Source organism: Lycium barbarum, chromosome 4 (genome assembly GCF_019175385.1).
Source record: "Lycium barbarum isolate Lr01 chromosome 4, ASM1917538v2, whole genome shotgun sequence".
NCBI lineage: Eukaryota > Viridiplantae > Streptophyta > Magnoliopsida > Solanales > Solanaceae > Lycium > Lycium barbarum.
Genome location: NC_083340.1, coordinates 80,421,206 through 80,439,675, shown reverse-complemented (window position 1 = coordinate 80,439,675; position 18,470 = coordinate 80,421,206). Strand labels below are relative to the sequence as shown.

The window sequence follows — 18,470 nt, the reverse complement described above, 5'->3', positions numbered from 1 at the left end:
TACCATCCCAAACACCTACAAGCTCTCACCAGGTGCTATGGTTCAAAAACAAAATGAATACATATTCAGGCTTCCAGGACGGAGTAGAAATCCTCCATGTTCCTTCAGATGTAGCTGCTATCTCCTTGTCTTGATGTTGACCTTTGTTTGCCATTATTCCAAAGTTGCAAGTTGCCTGACTGAACCAATCTTTAGTAGTCTTACAAGAGAATGAGCTACAAGCTAATACCACTCTTATACTTCTGCCAAAGATAGTTTCATACAGGTCCATGTGCTATTTATGGCATGTTGAGATGCAAACTTGTTGTTGCTACTGCTCTCCAGCTTGTTATTAATCTCCAGGGATGTGATGGTCCTTAGCTAGCCTGATCCTCATGTATGGTATATGTGACTTCTTTGTATTTAGAATTTTCCTTTCTTTCATAGGAAGTGAAGTAAAACTCTGAAAAAGATGATCACCTGCAAAATCAAAAGCATAGTTAGTTAAAACATCAGCCAGTCCATTTCCTTCTCTCAGCACATGCTCCACCCTTACTTCCTTATCCCTCATTAACCTTGAGATATCATTTATGATCATTGATATACTCCATGGAGTCTACCACTGACCAGTTAAGATCATCTTCATAGTCATTGAATCTGTTTTCAACACCACTGGTAACAGACTGTGTGTAACACAGTACTTAAGCCCCTCATGTAGTGCCCTTGCTTCTGCTATCAAATTTGAACCATCTGATATCCTTCTTGCTGCTGCATACTGGAAATCACCTACTGCATTTCTAATACAAAAGGTGTCACACCCTAATCTCGCTAGGGTGTGATGGGCACCCGACCCTTACTTAGGGCCGAGCGAACCCTCTGATCCTTAGTACACACATAATATTTTGGACTTTTAATTCAAATCAGAATGACATACATAGTAAAGCTTTCGGAAACTTTCTTTTCATCATGCTCAACTTTAAGTAGAATCTGTAATCATAGTACGTAATGACACATCGGCTGGTGGAGCCGCTTACAATACTGACATTCTATTCCCACGACTCTGTCTGCAAAGTCTCTAACATTAATCAGAAATCATAACATATGTACTCTGACTCGGCAACACTCCGAAAGGAAGTGGAGCTCGCCAATCCAGCTGAAGCATCTTCTAGCAATGTCCTTTATTCATCTGGGTGTACCTGCGTGGCATGAAATGCAGTCCCCGAAGAAAGAAGGGTTAGTACGGAATATGTACTGAGCATGTAAGGCATGAAATGTAGTAAAGAGGATCATAGCTGAGACAGAGATTTACCAGAATCAAGTATGACTTTTTAAAAACATCAAAGCACTTGCCTTTTGAAATGAAAATCATGTATGTCATCATCATAAACCATATATCATATAACGTGCCCCGGCCCTCTAGTGAGGGACGCGGTGAGTAAATTCATGCATGTCATCACCATATATCATGTATTCATATAACGTGCCCCGGCCCTCTATTGAGGGACGCGGTGAATAAAATAATATGTGTCAATGTCATGTATCATGTATGCATGTAACCTGCCCCGACCTTCTATTGCGGGACGCGGTGAATAGAGTCATCATATGCCATCCTGGCCACCACCCCGTCATCATATCATCATGTCATCATATCATACATAACGTGCCCCGGCCCGCAAGTGAGAGGGACGCGGTGAACAATGCAGTGGAGTACGCACGAGAACATACCCTGGCCCGGGATTCGGTGAAAGACATATTGGGGCGTGCACGAGCAGAGTAGTGAGAAACTATATGCATATAAATCAAGACTCGATAGATAAGTACACAAACCGACACTCGAGGATCGTAAACACGTTTCAAGTCAATCCGAGTTAGTATGAGAAAGTTATGAACACTTTTACCACAGAACCTCTTCGAACGTTTCCAAAGCAATCCAAGACTGTATACAAAAGGTAGAGACATTAATACTTACAGAACCCTTTTAGGGACATGAACTCTTTATGCTTTACTCGTTACGCAACCATACAATAAGCTCCACTATACCGAGCGTACTCATGTCAAGAAGTGAATAAGAATCATAGGCAAACTCTGAAACATATCAAATAGAGCTTCGGACATCATAGATACGTATCAAAACCATATGAAGTAGCTTATGGAAATCAAGAATATTAGCCATCCTAGTGGCTCTAATAATAGGAGTTTCTTTGAAATCATACATATACTTTGTCTATTTGTTTCACAAGGATCATGCCAAAAGAATAGGAGTTTCTTTGAAATCATACATATACTTTGTCTATTTGTTTCACAAGGATCATGCCAAAAGAAAGAAAGGGTAAGCCTTACATACCTGTTCCACGTCCTATTAGCTACGCTTAATTGTCCAAGCACGCTAGTCTACATTCAAGAGAATTTATACAATCATTAGACTCATCATCACATACTTATCTTAGTCTTTCAAACAAATTCATTTATAATCTCCTGAAATTTCGGCAGCATCTCCCCTGTAAATACAACCAACCCCAAGAGTCTAACTCGGCCAAATCATCAACAACAAACCCGAGAATGCAACTCGGCCAATTTATCAACAATAATCCGAGAATTCCACTCGGCCAAATTATGAACAATGATCCGAAATCTTCCAAACTTAATAAGAACAATAACAACACATTTCCTTCTTTCAAATTCAATCACAACAACCCAACTTACCATCTTCCAAACACATGTCTCACTTCCAAATTCATGAATTATATTTACAACCTACACATTAGCAATATCATTCATACAAATATAAGAAACCATACTAATGTCACATTAACTTCTTCGACAATCCCACCATGATTCCAACTTCATTTCAATTCATCAAACCTTCATTTTCATCATGAAATCTACAACTACAACAATCAAAATACTAAATAAAATCAATTCATCACATCTACACAATACCCCCCTCTATATTCGGCCACAACTTACACACACATACTTTCATGAATTTCATTCATTTCTTCACTCTACAACATATACAAATCATCCATAATATATGAAAAGAAGATTAAACTTACCTTCTTCCATCTATCCTCTTGCTCGGCTAGGGGTGAAATTGCACAAATGAATGGTTTGCTTGCTTCAACAACCACCCCACGTTAATTAGGGCCTTCAAATTTGTTGGAATACTAGAAGAGAATAATTTTTCTTGATCAATTTCCATGGACCAAATTTTTGGAGCCATGGCCGAATGGCCCCTATTTTTTTTTCTTCAAGTTTTTCTTCTCCAAGCTTCTTGATTTTTCTAAGTGTAAAGGTGGAGATAAATATGACTAATAAGTCATATATATATACATACATAATTCATCCATGTGGGCCAAGCCCACCCCACTTGGACGGCCACATGGCCCTTCAAGAACTTTCTTGAGTTTTTGTGAAATTCCCATTTTGCCCCTAGCCTTTCACAATATTACCATGAACCACTTTGTGAATTTCCCTTTTTACCCTTAGCCTTTCTCAATATTTCCATACTAATAAACAACTTGTACATTAAAATAACTTTGGAAAATAGTCTTGCCCTTAACTTACCACGATTATCTTGGAATATCCGAATGTACAAAATACGGGCTATAACAAAAGGCCACAGAACTTGGTCCAGGATTTCCCCTAGAAGCTCCATTAGAATTACATTTATACCATCCTGGCTTAGGAAAATCCCATTTCACTATCTTGCTTACAATTCTTGGCCTGTATGCTTCAAAGATTTGTAGAATTTGAGGTATGCATTTTGGTAAGTTGTTCTGCCCTGGAAACCTCATTCTACACAAATGATATATGACCATGTTTATCTCATAAATCACTTTGTTGATGGATATCCTCCCTCCATATAGGACTGTATTCCTCCACTTCCATATCTGCCACATGGTGACCATTGGAATAGCTTTAAAAATGGTTCTGAACTTTGAGGGACAATCTGTATTCCACCAGATTTGAAGGAGCTGCCTGACTTGTTGAAACTGTGCTGTGATGCCAACAACAGTTTTAACATAAGTCCAAACTTTTGTGGCAACATTTCCTGTAACAAACAAATGATCCACAGTTCATATTGCCTATGATCACAGCAATAACATGCCTCAGTATCTACCCCAATCCTTCTTACTACCTCTCCAACTAATATTTTGTACTTCCACAACCTCCAGAAAAAGAAAGATATCTTAAAAGGCACCCCTGATATCCATATATTCTTAAAAACATCTGACTTGACTGCTTTACTCCTCAGTAATTCCCATGCAGTGCCTACAGTAAACTTGCCTGATGCTGTGATCATCCATCTTGGCATATCCCACTCATCTTTTGGTTCATGAAAGTGCAATTCTTCCAATATATGATCCACAATATCCATAGGAAACAACTGCTGCAATTTTCCTATATTCCAACCAACATGCAACATAAGTTCTTTTACATCTTGAACACCCTCATCTATTCCAAAATCATCTGGAATAATGTGATATAGTGCCCCTAGCTTTGTCCAGTTGTCAAACCATACATTTGCAGTTCCACTCCTTGGTTCCCACCATATTTCTTGCTCTATATTATCTCTAGCCTCTATCATAGCCTTCCATACTTGAGAACCTCCTTTCCACTGCACAGTCTGAGGACTGTGCCTTTTGCAATATTTGATCCACATGTAGTTTGCCCATAGAGTATTTGTTGTCCTGAATTTCCACCAAAGTTTTGCACATAAGGCTTTAGATACATCAAACAAAGATCTAAAGCCTACTCCCCCTTCCTCTTTTGGCTTACACAAGTTTAGCCATGATGACCAGTGTCTTCTTCTGCCTTCCTCACTATTATTCCAGAAGAATCTTGAGAAGATTTTGTGCATATCATTGATAACACATTTTGGAGGTTTGATGGCTAACAACAAATGTATTGGCATACTCATTAATACATTATTGATTAGAACAGATTTTCCTCCAAATGATAGCAATCTTCCTTTCCAAGTCTGCAGCCTATTCTTGACTTTCTTGATTAGATCATTGTAATCAGCCTTCCTTTTCCTTGAATATGTGACAGGACAACCCAAATATGTAAAAGGAAAAGTGCCTCTTTTAAAACCAGTAATAGTCTCCACCTGTTGTATCAGCCCAATAGACACCTTACTGTGTACATGGAATGAGCTCTTGCCTTTATTTATAAGTTGGCCCGATACCTGCTCATATGCATGTAGTACCTCCATAATTAACTCATATGCAGATGAAAAAATTATTGTGTCATTTGCATATGCCAGATGGTTCAGATTGGCACTCCATTTGGGCATTCCATAACTTTTAAAGTCATTATTCTCAAATGAAGAATTCAATGCTCTAGATAAAACTTCAGCAGATAAGATGAACAAAGCAGGAGAAAGAGGATCTCCTTGTTTTACACCCCTGGTGGAATGAAAGAAAGCATGAGCTTGATCATTAAGGAGTATGGAGTACCAATTATTTGCTATCAGCCTCCACACCATATCTATGAAAATTTCTGCAAATCCCATCTTCCTTAAAACTTTGATCAAGTAACTCCATGATACTCTATCATATGCTTTAGCCAAGTCAAGCTTAAGTACAACATCAGCTGGTTTTCCTCTTAATCTAATGTCAGTCACAACTTCTTGAGTTAGAAGGACCTTTTCAATGATACATCTGCCCTTAACAATTCCAGATTGGTTAGGAGATATCAGTGAAGGTAGAATGCCCTCCAGCTTATCCTGAACCACTTTAGAAATAACCTTGTTGATGAAGTTGCTGAGACTGATTGGTCTCATATCAGCAAAGGTCTCAATGTTGTTCTTCTTTGGTAACAGTACCAGGTTGGTATGTGTGAGTGACTTAGGAAGAGTTTGGCCATCAAAAAATGCTTTCACAAGATTGTATACATCAGCACCAACAATGTCCCAACACACCTGATAAAATATTCCAACCATACCATCTGGACCACCAGCACTATCTGCAGATAATTCAAATACAACCTTCTTGTCACGACCCAGCTAGGGGCCGTGATGGGTACCCGGGGCTAACCACCGAGCACCACTCGTGCCATCACTTATTAAGCTTATTTAGCAATCATTTATCCGATTCATGCTTAATTTATAATAAAATCCATTTTTATTTAGAAACGAAATGCTTTTATACATACGAGCCCTTAGGCTAGCAAAATAATGTACACACACACACACACACACACACACACATATATATATATATATATATATATATATATATATATATCGATAATGACCATGCCATGAAACCACACGACCCACGTCGAGTATCTACAAGTCTCTAAGAGATGACATCTACAACTGTACACAAAAGAATAATCATAGGCACCTCCGGGACAATGGAGGGCTTCCAATCAGCTAGCAGCCTCTAAGAATCCGGAGCAAGGTCTCCTCCCTGTCTACCTGTGGGCATGAACACAGCGTCCATAGAAAAAGGACGTCAGTACGAGTATTGTACTGAGTATGTAAGGCAGGAATGAAATAAACAAACATAATAGAAAGATCATGAGTCATGGGACAAAGATATAACCTGCACACATGTCATAGGCAATCGTATTACTGTCATATTTCACATTTTACACAATTATAGTACACATGTTATCACATCCCATACATCATCACGTACGTCATCGTATACATCATCACATCATAATCTGTATCGTTACCCGCGTTCGGGTAACCCTCATATGCCGCCCACTAGTGGTGATCATGCCCGGCCCTCTCGGCTCGGTGTAAACATCGCAGCCCGCATTAGCGGTGACATGCCCGGCCATATAGGCGCGGTGGAATCATACGCAGCCTGCATTAGCAATGACATGCCCGGCTATATAGGCACGGTGGAATCTTATCATCACAACATCGATCATAACACGTCATTATTATACATCTCAAGCCATAGCATCATGTTATCATTTCTTAGTGTTCCATGTATCCCATAGTGTTACAAGTTAGCATTTCTTATCATCTTATTGTCATAACATACAATAGCATTAAGAGCATTCATTAGGCTTTAAGACAATCATACTATGTCGGGGTGACGTAAGGTCGTGAATCCCCGATTGTATTATGGACATTCATGAGTTTCATGCCTCGCCTTGAAGGGAAGAAAACGTAAGGCGAGTGTTAACAATAATAGCATCATTAGCATTGTAGGAACATCATGCCAAAATTTCTTGAGTCTCTAGACTCTAGCTCATTGTCATCACTATCATGCTCATAGGGGATTTAATATATAGAAGGACTCTTAAGCTTCATCTTATAGAAGGATTTGTGGAAAGCTCGAAGGATTCATCCCTTTTGAAAGAAGAGTTAAGCCTCACATACCTTTGTCGTTTAAGCAACTTAGCGTCTGCTTATTCTCCTTCAATGTCACGCCTCTACCTTCAAAAAGAGGATTCGTACTATCGTTAGTTAACCAACTATAAGAACGCACTATTATTTCTAGAGAAAATTGGGCAGCACTTCCTTTGTTTATACTACTTTTCCCGTATTCCATATCAACTCCCAATCACCCACAATAACAATCACAATATAGAAAGTCACAATTATCATTCATATACAATGGCCATGATCCACCATTTCTCTTCATTTTTCCCCACATTTATGGTTTTGGGTTCGCTATCGGATTTTCCCATGTATCACACTTATCTCATGGTATTCATGTCATTTGTAACATATTCATACTCACAACACACTAACATTCATGATTCAATTCAACTACCACTCACTCATGACACTATTCACTCTTGAATGACTCATTTGTTATGTTCTTCTACAATTCGGGTATCTTAACCTTTCAATACCTTAAACAACATAAAATGGTCATGAAACTTACCTTGGATGATGGTTGAACAAGTCTTGAGTGGAGTTTCTCCTCTAGCAACAAAACCCTATCTTACCTCTTTTGGTTTTCTTTGAGGAGGATAAACTTTACTTGGGTTTCACACTCTTGTTTTCATGAACTTGGTGTGGTTGATCTTGATTTTCACTTGGATTCTTGTATTGGAAGAGTTTTGGAAGTTTCTAGAGAGATGTTGGGTCTTGGAGAGAGAAGATGAAATAAAATAAAATAAACTTCGGTCCTTATTTAAAAATTGAAATCTGTCCCGACATCATTATACGGTCCATTATACGGTCCGTATATTCGACCGTAAAACTGCTCCAATGAATACCCTTTTTCTGTGTCAACTTGACGGTACATTATACGGGCCGTATAATTTTATACGGTCCGTATAATTGACCGTAAAATCATCCCTTCAGCAACCTCATTCTGCCTCATTCTGTGACTCTTTTACAGTCCATTATACGGCCGTATAATGTTATACGGTTCGTATAATCGACCGTATAACCCATCAGTTCACTGAGTCTTATTCTCGTCATTTCGCTTGATCTCCGATCCTTATGGAACCTTCTTAACAATTATTTAGCACCTCAATTCCAGTTTAAAGGACGTTGTCCCTCGTCAAAACACCATATACGTCATACCCTTCATTGGCCTAATCACTGTACGCTAGCGAGGGAAATTTCCAAGGTGTAACATTCTCCCCCCTTTTGGAACATTCGTCCCCGAATGTTAAACACTCGGGATTCTAGAATTTTTTTTGCCAGAGTTTCCCCTGTAATTTGGCACTACCAACTTGTCACAAAAACCCATAATATCATTGCCTCACGGGGCTACATTACAATATGAACATATCTATGGCCACACACGACCCAAAGAGTAAAATAAAGCATACATACCTTATACCGTTGATGTCTCAGCTTGGATCTCCCCTGGGGGGTGGAACAAATGGGGGTACTCGGATCTCATCTTCTCTTCTGCCTCCCAAGTTATTTCTTCCCGATTGTTGTTCCGTCATAAAACTTTGACTGAAGCTACCTCTTTATTTCGAAGCTTTCGCACTTGCCTATCCAAGATGGCAATAGGCACCTCTTCATAAGTTGGCCTTTCTATTATCTACACATCGTCTATCGGGACAATCTTTGGTGGGTTCTCCAACACACTTGCGGAGCATCGAAACATGAAAGACTGGATGGACTGATTCAAGCTCCGAAGGCAATTCCAATTCATATGCTACCTGCCCACCTTGCGAATGACTTTGTAGGGTCCGATGTACCTAGGACTTAGCTTCCCCTTCTTCCCAAATCTCATTATCCCTTTCATTGGTGACACTTTCAAAAAAACCCAATCGTCAGTTTGAAATTCCAAGTCTCGCCGGCGGTTATCCGCGTAAGACTTTTGGCGACTTTGGGCTGTTAACAACCGAAGTACGCTCGGCCTGCCTGTCAGTTTGTGGATGAAATGCCGTGCTAAACTTCACTTGCGTGCCCAAACCTTCTTGAAAAGACTTCCAGAACTTAGCTGTAAACTGTGCTCCCCAATCCGTGATAATGGACAATGGAATACCATGGAGTCACACAATTTCCTTGAGATACAGCCTTGCATAGTCTTCTGCTGAGTACGTGGTTCTAACTGGAAGAAAATGGGCTGCTTTTGTCAATCTATCCACGATCGCCCATATAGAATCATATCTACCACGAGAACGAGGTAATCCCACGATGAAATCCATGTTAATCACTTCCCATTTCCAAGTGGGTATTTCTATCGCTTGCAATAATCCTCCTGGCTTTTGATGTTCTGCTTTTACTTGTTGGCAATTTGGACATTGTGCTACAAATTCTGCTATGTCTCTCTTCATGCCATCCCACCAATACATCATCTTGAGATCATGATATATTTTGGTTGAACCCGGGTGAATAGAATATCGAGAGCAATGTACTTCTTCTAGAATTCGTCGGCGTAATTCCGCCACATTCGGCACACACAACCTGCCTCGGTATCTAAGAATTCCATCACTAGAAACTTCAAACGGAGACTTTTCCTTTCCATGCGACGCGTCTCTATAATGACATAACTGAGGATCTTCATACTGCCGTTCCTTCACTTCCAGATCCAAGGACGAAATTGTGGAATCTTTGATACTAATACCTGGATCACCTGAATCAATTACACGCACTCCAAGATTAGCCAATCGATGAAGTTCTTGAACCATCTCTTTCCTTTTCGGAGGTATTTCACATAAACTGCCCATTGATCGGCGGCTAAGTGCATCGGCCACTACATTCGCCTTCCTAGGGTGGTATAAAATGTTAACATCATAATCTTTTAATAATTCTAACCACAGCCTCTGCCGCAGGTTCAACTCCCTTTGCTTGAAAATGTACTGGAGGCTCTTGTGATCTGTATAGATATCAACATGCACACCATACAAATAATGCCTCCACATTTTCAGGGCATGAATAACCGCAGCCAATTCAAGATCATGCGTTAGATAGTTCTTTTCATGTTTCCGCAATTGTCTAGAAGCATATGCAATAACTTTATCATGCTGCATCAACACGCATCCTAATCCCACACCGGAAGCATCACAATACACAACGTAGCCATCTGGCCCTTCTGGAAGTGTTAAAACTGGAGCTGAGGTCAACCTGTTTTTCAACTCTTGGAAACTACGTTCACAAGCGTCATTCTATTGGAATTTAGCCGACTTCTGGGTTAACTTCGTCAATGGGGCTGAAATGGATGAAAAACCCTCTACAAACCTTCTATAATAGCCTGTTAAACCCAGAAAACTACGAACTTCTGTAGGCCTCGTAGGCCTTGGCCAAGTCTTCACTGCTATAATTTTCTGAGTGTCGACTCGAATACCGTCATAGGAAATAACATGGCCCAGAAATGTCACAGAATTCAGCCAAAAATCGCATTTCGAAATTTTGCATATAGCTCTCGGGCTTGGAGAATGCCAAGAACAATCCTCAAATGATCTGTATGTTCTGTTTCTCTGCGAGAGTACACCAGAATATCATTAATAAACACTATCACAAACAAGTCCAAGAGTGGCCTGAACACATTGTTCATTAAATTCATGAACACTGCCGGAGCGTTAGTCAACCCAAACGTCATCACCCGAAATTCATAGTGGCCATATCTCGTTCTGAAAGCTGTTTTGGGAATATCCGCTTCTCTAACTCTCACTTGATGGTAGCCCGACCTCAGATCTATTTTAGAAAACCACTTGGCACCTTGTAGTTGATCAAAAAAGTCATCAATCCTTGGAAGAGGACATCTGTTCTTTATCGTCACTTTGTTCAGTTGCCTATAATCGATACACATTCGTAGAGAACCGTCTTTCTTCCTCACGAACAGGACCAGTGCTCCCCACGGTGATAAACTGGGCCTAATAAACCCTTTCTCGAGAAAATCCTTCAACTGTGTCTTTAGCTCTTTCAATTCTGCCGGAGCCATTCGATAAGGAGGAATAGAAATAGGCTTAGTATCCGGCAACACATCGATGGCAAAATCAATCTCTCTTTCTGGAGAAAGACCTGGAAGTTCATCTAGAAATACGTCTGGAAACTCATTCACCACCGGAACTGACTAGAAAATTTGTGGCTTTGCCTCGGTATCATGAACCCGAACTAAGTGATAAATATAGCCCTTGGCTATCATCTTCCTTGCCTTGAGGTAGGAAATAAACCTGCCTTTCGGAGATGCTGTATTACCCTGCCATTCGAGCACGGGCTCTCCCAGAAATTGGAATCGAACCACTTTTGTGCGACAATCAACATTTGCATAACACGAAGCCAACCAATCCATACCCATGACTACATCGAAATCTACCATTTCTAACTCAATCAAGTCAGCCCTGGTCTGTCGATCGCATATCACAATAACACAATTTTTGTACACTTGTCTTGCTATCACAGGATCACCAACTGGAGTGAGTACCTCAAAGGGTTTAATTGACATTGGTTTTACCCCGATACAACCAGCAACGTATGGAGTAATATAAGAAAATGTAGAACCCGGATCTATCAACGCATACACACCACGGGAGAATATAGACAATATACCTGTGACAACATCCGGAGAGGACTCGAGATCCTGTCGTCCCGCTAAAGCATATACACTGGGCTGAGTGGCACCCGAAGTAGATGCTGCCCCTCGGCCTCTGCCTTGGCCTGCTGTCATCTGAGAAGTCTGCCCTGCGGGGTGTGCTGATGAGGAACCCGCTGTTGAGCCTGTGGGCTGAACGCCACCTATACCATATCGCGAGGGACAATCTCGCATCAAATGTCCAGTCTGCCCACAATAACAACCATCAGTGTCCTGACAACACGGCCCTGAATGTAATTTGCGGCACCGACTACATCGTGGAACTGGCAGTCGTCTCTGACTGTAATCACCCCGAAAGTGAGAACCCGGAGCTCTCGAGCTCTGACCCTGTCCCAACGGAAAAGAGCGATCAAATCCCCTATCCACGAACCGAGGAGGTGCACTAGTCGCTGACTGGCCTGAATGTCGGGAATAAGCCTGCCTCGATCCCCCTCTATAATCACCACCTGTGCCCTTAGATCTAGCCCTTTTGTTTTGCCTCCTATCACTGTCGCGATCGCCCCTTTGTTGTCGTTGTCGCCCCTCTAAATTCTAAGCATGAGCCTGTATCCGAGAAATGTCCATCCTGTCTTGCAAGGAAGCCGTCAGGCAATCTCTAAATAAATGAGGTCCCAGACCACTCACAAATCTATGTACCCGATCTCCCATGTCGGCCACCATAGTCGGAGCATATCTAGCCAAAGAATTGAATTGCATGCTATATTCCCAGGCACTCATGCTTCCCTGTCTCAAATTCAGAAATTTATCCGCTCTAGCTCGGCGGACCTCGGGTGGAAAATAGTGGCGAATGAAAGCATCTACGAACTCTTGCCAAACCGGAGGAGGCGCATCCTCCCCTCTTGATAACACCCAATTGTTGTACCATAACACCGCCACATCCCGGAGTCTATAGGATGCCAATTCCACGGATTCGGTTTCGGAGGCATGGACAATCTTCAATGTCCTAAATATTTCATCAATAAAACCTTGTGGGTCTTCCTCCGACTTTGACCCGAAGAATTTCGGGGGATTTAGACTCATAAAATCATGGGCCTTTGTACTTGCTGCCCGGTCACTTGAACCCACATTTTGTTGTTGTGCCTGTGTGGCAACCAATTGGGTCAATAACTGAATAGCCTCGACCATTTGTTGACTTGAAGCAACCGGTGGAGGGATCGGAGCTGGGGCTCCTCCTTGCTCTCCCACATTAGGCGGGGTAGAAGAAGTATTAGACAAAGCTTCATTATGCGATTCGCCTTCTTCTATATTCACTGAAGGCTCTCTTTCTACCCGCCTCCTTGCCGTAGTCTTACCTTTCTGGGCGGCTGCAGCTTTTCCCTTTGGCGGCATTCTGAAACCATAACACATTATTAGGGAGGATAAAATCTTACACATAGCTCTATCACATGATTCCCTAAGAAGAAGGATGGTCATTCTTCCTAAATGCCCTGTAGCCTCCTGGTTATTGATGTGGCGCACAACACACCATAAACAAGACTCTACTAGACACAGCTCGTAGACACTTCCTAGGACCCAACTGCTCTGATACAACCTTCTTGTCACGACCCAGCTAGGGGCCGTGACGGGTACCCGGGGCTAACCACCGAGCACCGCTCGTGCCATCACTTATTAAGCTTATTTAGCAATCATTTATCCGATTCATGCTTAATTTATAATAAAATCCATTTTTATTTAGAAACGAAATGCTTTTATACATACGAGCCCTTAGGCTAGCAAAATAATGTAAACACACACACACACACACACACACACACACACACATATATATATATATATATATATATATACATAATGACCATGCCATGAAACCACACGACCCACGTCGAGTATCTACGAGCCTCTAAGAGATGACATCTACAACTGTACACAAAAGAATCATCATAGGCACCTCCGGGACAATGGAGGGCTTCCAATCAGCTAGCAGCCTCTAAGAATCCGGAGCAAGGTCTCCTCCCTGTCTACCTGTGGGCATGAACACAGCGTCCATAGAAAAAGGATGTCAATACGAGTATTGTACTGAGTATTTAAGGCAGGAATGAAATAAACAAACATAATAGAAAGATCATGAGTCATGGGACAAAGATATAACCTGCACACATGTCATAGGCAATCGTATTACTGTCATATTTCACATTTTACACAATTATAGTACACATGTTATCACATCCCATACATCATCACGTACGTCATCGTATACATAATCACATCATAATCTGTATCGTTACCCGCGTTCGGGTAACCCTCATATGCCGCCCACTAGTGGTGATCATGCCCGGCCCTCTCGGCTCGGTGTAAACATCGCAGCCCGCATTAGCGGTGACACTCCCGGCCATATAGGCGCGGTGGAATCATACGCAGCCTGCATTAGCGGTGACATGCCCGGCCATATAGGCACGGTGGAATCTTATCATCACAACATCGATCATAACACGTCATTATTATACATCTCAAGCCATAGCATCATGTTATCATTTCTTAGTGTTCCATGTATCCCATAGTGTTACAAGTTAGCATTTCTTATCATCTTATTGTCATAACATACAATAGCATTAAGAGCATTCATTAGGCTTTAAGACAATCATACTATGTCAGGGTGACGTAAGGTCGTGAATCCCCAATTGCATTATGGACATTCATGAGTTTCATGCCTCGCCTTGAAGGGAAGAAAACGTAAGACGAGTGTTAACAATAATATCATCATTAGCATTGTAGGAACATCATGCCAAAATTTCTTGAGTCTCTAGACTCTAGCTCAGTGTCATCACTATCATGCTCATAGGGGATTTAATATATAGAAGGACTCTTAAGCTTCATCTTATAGAAGGATTTGTGGAAAGCTCGAAGGATTCATGCCTTTTGAAAGAAGAGTTAAGCCTTACATACCTTTGGAGTTTAAGCAACTTAGCGTCTGCTTATTCTCCTTCAATGTCACGCCTCTACCTTCAAAAAGAGGATTCGTACGATCGTTAGTTAACCAACTATAAGAACGACTATTATTTCTAGAGAAAATTGGGCAGCACTTCCTTTGTTTATACTACTTTTCCCGTATTCCATATCAACTCCCAATCACCCACAATGACAATCACAATATAGCAAATCACAATTATCATTCATATACAATGGCCATGATCCACCATTTCTCTTCATTTTCCCCCACATTTATGGTTTTGGGTTCGCTATCGGATTTTCCCATGTATCACACTTATCTCATGGTCTTCATGTCATTTGTAACATATTCATACTCACAACACACTAACATTCATGATTCAATTCAACTACCACTCACCCATGACACTATTCACTCTTGAATGACCCATTTGCTATGTTCTTCTACAATTCGGGTATCTTAACCTTCCAATACCTTAAAAAACATAACATGGTCATGAAACTTACCTTGGATGATGGTTGAACAAGTCTTGAGTGGAGTTTCTCCTCTAGCAACAAAACCCTATCTCACCTCTTTTGGTTTTCTTTGAGGAGGATGAACTTTACTTGGGTTTCACACTCTTGTTTTCATGAACTTGGTGTGGTTGATCTTGATTTTCACTTGGATTCTTGTATTGGAAGAGTTTTGGAAGGTTCTAGAGAGATGTTGGGTCTTAGAGAGAGAGGATGAAATAAAATAAAATGAACTTCGGTCCTTATTTAAAAATTGAAATCTGTCTCGACATCATTATACGGTCCATTATACGGTCCGTATAATCGACCGTAAAACTGCTCCAATGACTACCCTTTTTCTGTGTCAACTTGACGGTACATTATACGGGTCGTATAATTTTATACGGTCCGTATAATTGACCGTAAAATCATCCCTTCAGCAACCTCATTCTGTCTCATTCTGTGACTCTTTTACGGTCCATTATACGGCCGTATAATGTTATACGGTCCGTATAATCGACCGTATAACCCATCAGTTCACTGAGTCTTATTCTCGTCAGTTCGCTTGATCTTCGATCCTTATGGAACCTTCTTAACAATTATTTAGCACCTCAATACCAGTCTAAAGGACGTTGTCCCTCGTCAAAACACCATATACGTCATACCCTTCATTGGCCTAATCACTGTACGCTAGCGGGGGAAATTTCCAAGGTGTAACACTTCTTCACCTCCTCTAAAGTTGGCATGCTTACCAGCTGATTATTAGTATCCTGATCCACCATACTAGGAACATATTGTAGCAATTGAAAATCTAAAGGATCAACCTCTTGGGAGAACTGCTGTTGGTAAAATCTACAAGCTTCTTCTGCCAAAAGTGACTCCCCTTCTATCCATACTCCTTGTTGATTCAGAATTCTTCTGATCTGCAATCTCTTTCTCCTCCCATTCACAATACTATGAAAGTACCTTGTATTCCTGTCACCCTCAGCAAAACTAGTCATATGTGACTTTTGTCTCCAAAATTCTTCCTCATAATGAACATACTTTTTCAATGCTGCTTGTGCTTGCTGTAGGACCATCCTGTTCATAGGAGTAGGATCTTCTTCAAAACATTGCTCTTTAATTCTCACCACCTCTTCCCTTACTGTTAGTTGCTTGAAAATATCACCAAAAGTTGCCTTACTCCAAGCAGATAAGGCAGATTTCACATTCTTCAATTTCAACTTGAATCTGATAAAATCATCCCCTTCAAAATCTGTGATCCATGCCTGATTAACTACCTCTAAGAAGGATTCATGTTCTGTCCAGAATTTTAGAAATCTGAAAGGCTTCCTTATGTGATGTGAAGATTCAGCACATGTAAGTAGCAAATGAGCATGGTCTGAGCCAGTTCTGGATAAATGTTGCACCTCCATATGTGCAAACCAATCTTGTAGTTTAGAGTTTGCAATCATTCTATCCAATCTTTTGAAAATACAGTCACTACCTGCCCTTCCATTCCACCAAGTAAACAAACTCCCCTTATAATTTATATCAAACAGCTCACATGAATTAATACAAAATGCAAAATCCTCATATTCATCTAGAAATACAGGTAAACCACCAATCTTCTCATCTTCATTCATAATAACATTAAAATCACCCCCTACCAACCAAGGCAATTCCATTTGATCATCCAAACTATACAAACTATCCCATAAACTTATTCTTTCCAGATGATCACACTTTGCATAGACCATAGTTACCATAAGTGACTTATTCCACTCTTGGAAAAACAACTTTATAGTAATCTGTTGTTGTAGATCCTGCAGGATCTCCACATCCACATTATCATTTACAAAGAACCATATTTTACCATTGCAGTTGTAATGGGCATATGTCATGCCTAATCTCCTTCTAAATCCTTGAATATGCCTAAAGTGTTGAAAAGGCTCCATTAAAGCTATAATGGTGAATTTATGATGTCTGTGCAGCATTTGGACTCTGTGAAAAGCTTGTTGTGTGTTCACAGATCTGATATTCCAAAAGAGTGTCTTCATCATCATTTAAAAATAGGCTTACAACCTCTCCTTGGTACCACTCTTATAGGAATAGTATCTGTGATTACTTGTTTCTTTCCTTTCTTGGAGCCTTTCTGTCTAGATCTTGGTGAGATGCCAGCTTCTTTGACCGCATTACTAAAAACCTGTTCCACTGAAACCTCTTCTTCACTTTCATTGAATTTGTTCTTGCCCTCATCATATTCCACCTCAGCTCCCAAATTAATATTATGAGAGATCACATCATGCAGTTCCTTCAAAGGAGATTGTTTTCTCTGATGAATCAGTGACTGGACATTGTCCATTTTCACTTGTACCACTGCCAAATCCTTGATCACTTCCCTCTCAGGAGGAAATGAACCAATGCCATTGTCATTAATTTAGATGCTCAAATCTCTCTCCTTCATGTTATTATCAAGAGAGAAATCACATTCCTGTACCTGATCCAAAGATGGGAGACTTAATGTGTGATCTGTGTAATTATCTGCAACCTCCAAATCCCCTTTGGCATTTGCCAATATACCAGCCTCAGTCTGCATTTCAACCTCACCTGATTCTATAGCATGCAAATCATTTAGGTTTTCCATCTGCTCATATGTATCATCACCATCTGGGACCTCCTTTTCTATCTGCTCCATGATAAATGCTGAGGCATGTCCATGCTTAGAATGGCATGTAAATTCACATGCATTTCTAAGATCATTTTCCTCAACAGCAATGACACCCTCATTAATCATGTGCCCCACCCTTGTACTTGTGTCCTCTAAATCCTTGTCAGGATCATTTTCTTCAACAGCAATGATATCCTTATCACTAATGTACACCACACTTGCAGTTTTGTCCTCTAACTTCTTGTGAGGATCAGCTTCCTCTACAGCAATGAGACCTTCATCAACCATATCTCCCACACTTTCAGGCACATCTTTTGTTGTCTGACCTGTTTGTTCACTATTTGAATCCATTTTCCTTTCAGAATTATTGTTGAGATCTTCTCTATCATTGACTGCCATACATGATACCATATTTTGAGCATTGTCCTCCATTCCTTTCTTATCAACAGACTTACCCTTTTCTACCTCCTTGATCTTGTCAT

General features: G+C 40.7%; 1 protein-coding gene across 1 annotated transcript; it reads right to left on the bottom strand.

Moving 5' to 3' along the window:
- Positions 1-331: 331 nt before the first annotated feature.
- Positions 332-17,682, bottom strand: LOC132637564 (uncharacterized). Its single transcript, XM_060354637.1, has 7 exons — positions 17,400-17,682; positions 16,992-17,280; positions 16,091-16,829; positions 4,121-5,905; positions 3,819-4,033; positions 607-776; positions 332-459 (listed from the first exon to the last, which is right to left on the bottom strand). Exons 1-7 carry the CDS (start codon positions 17,680-17,682, stop codon positions 332-334), a joined length of 3,609 nt encoding a protein of 1,202 aa, XP_060210620.1.
- Positions 17,683-18,470: the final 788 nt, after the last annotated feature.

What these genes read in the sequence shown, in the direction of transcription:
- LOC132637564 (XM_060354637.1), bottom strand. Translation starts at nt 17,682, where the DNA reads ATGGACAATGTCCAGTCACTGATTCATCAGAGAAAACAATCTCCTTTG. An exon ending in GATCAAATGGAATTGCCTTG is followed by an intron (nt 16,830 to 16,991) that starts GTTGGTAGGGGG and finishes GTGGAATGGAAG; the next exon opens with GGCAGGTAGTGACTGTATTT. An exon ending in TATGAAGATGATCTTAACTG is followed by an intron (nt 460 to 606) that starts GTCAGTGGTAGA and finishes TTGATTTTGCAG; the next exon opens with GTGATCATCTTTTTCAGAGT.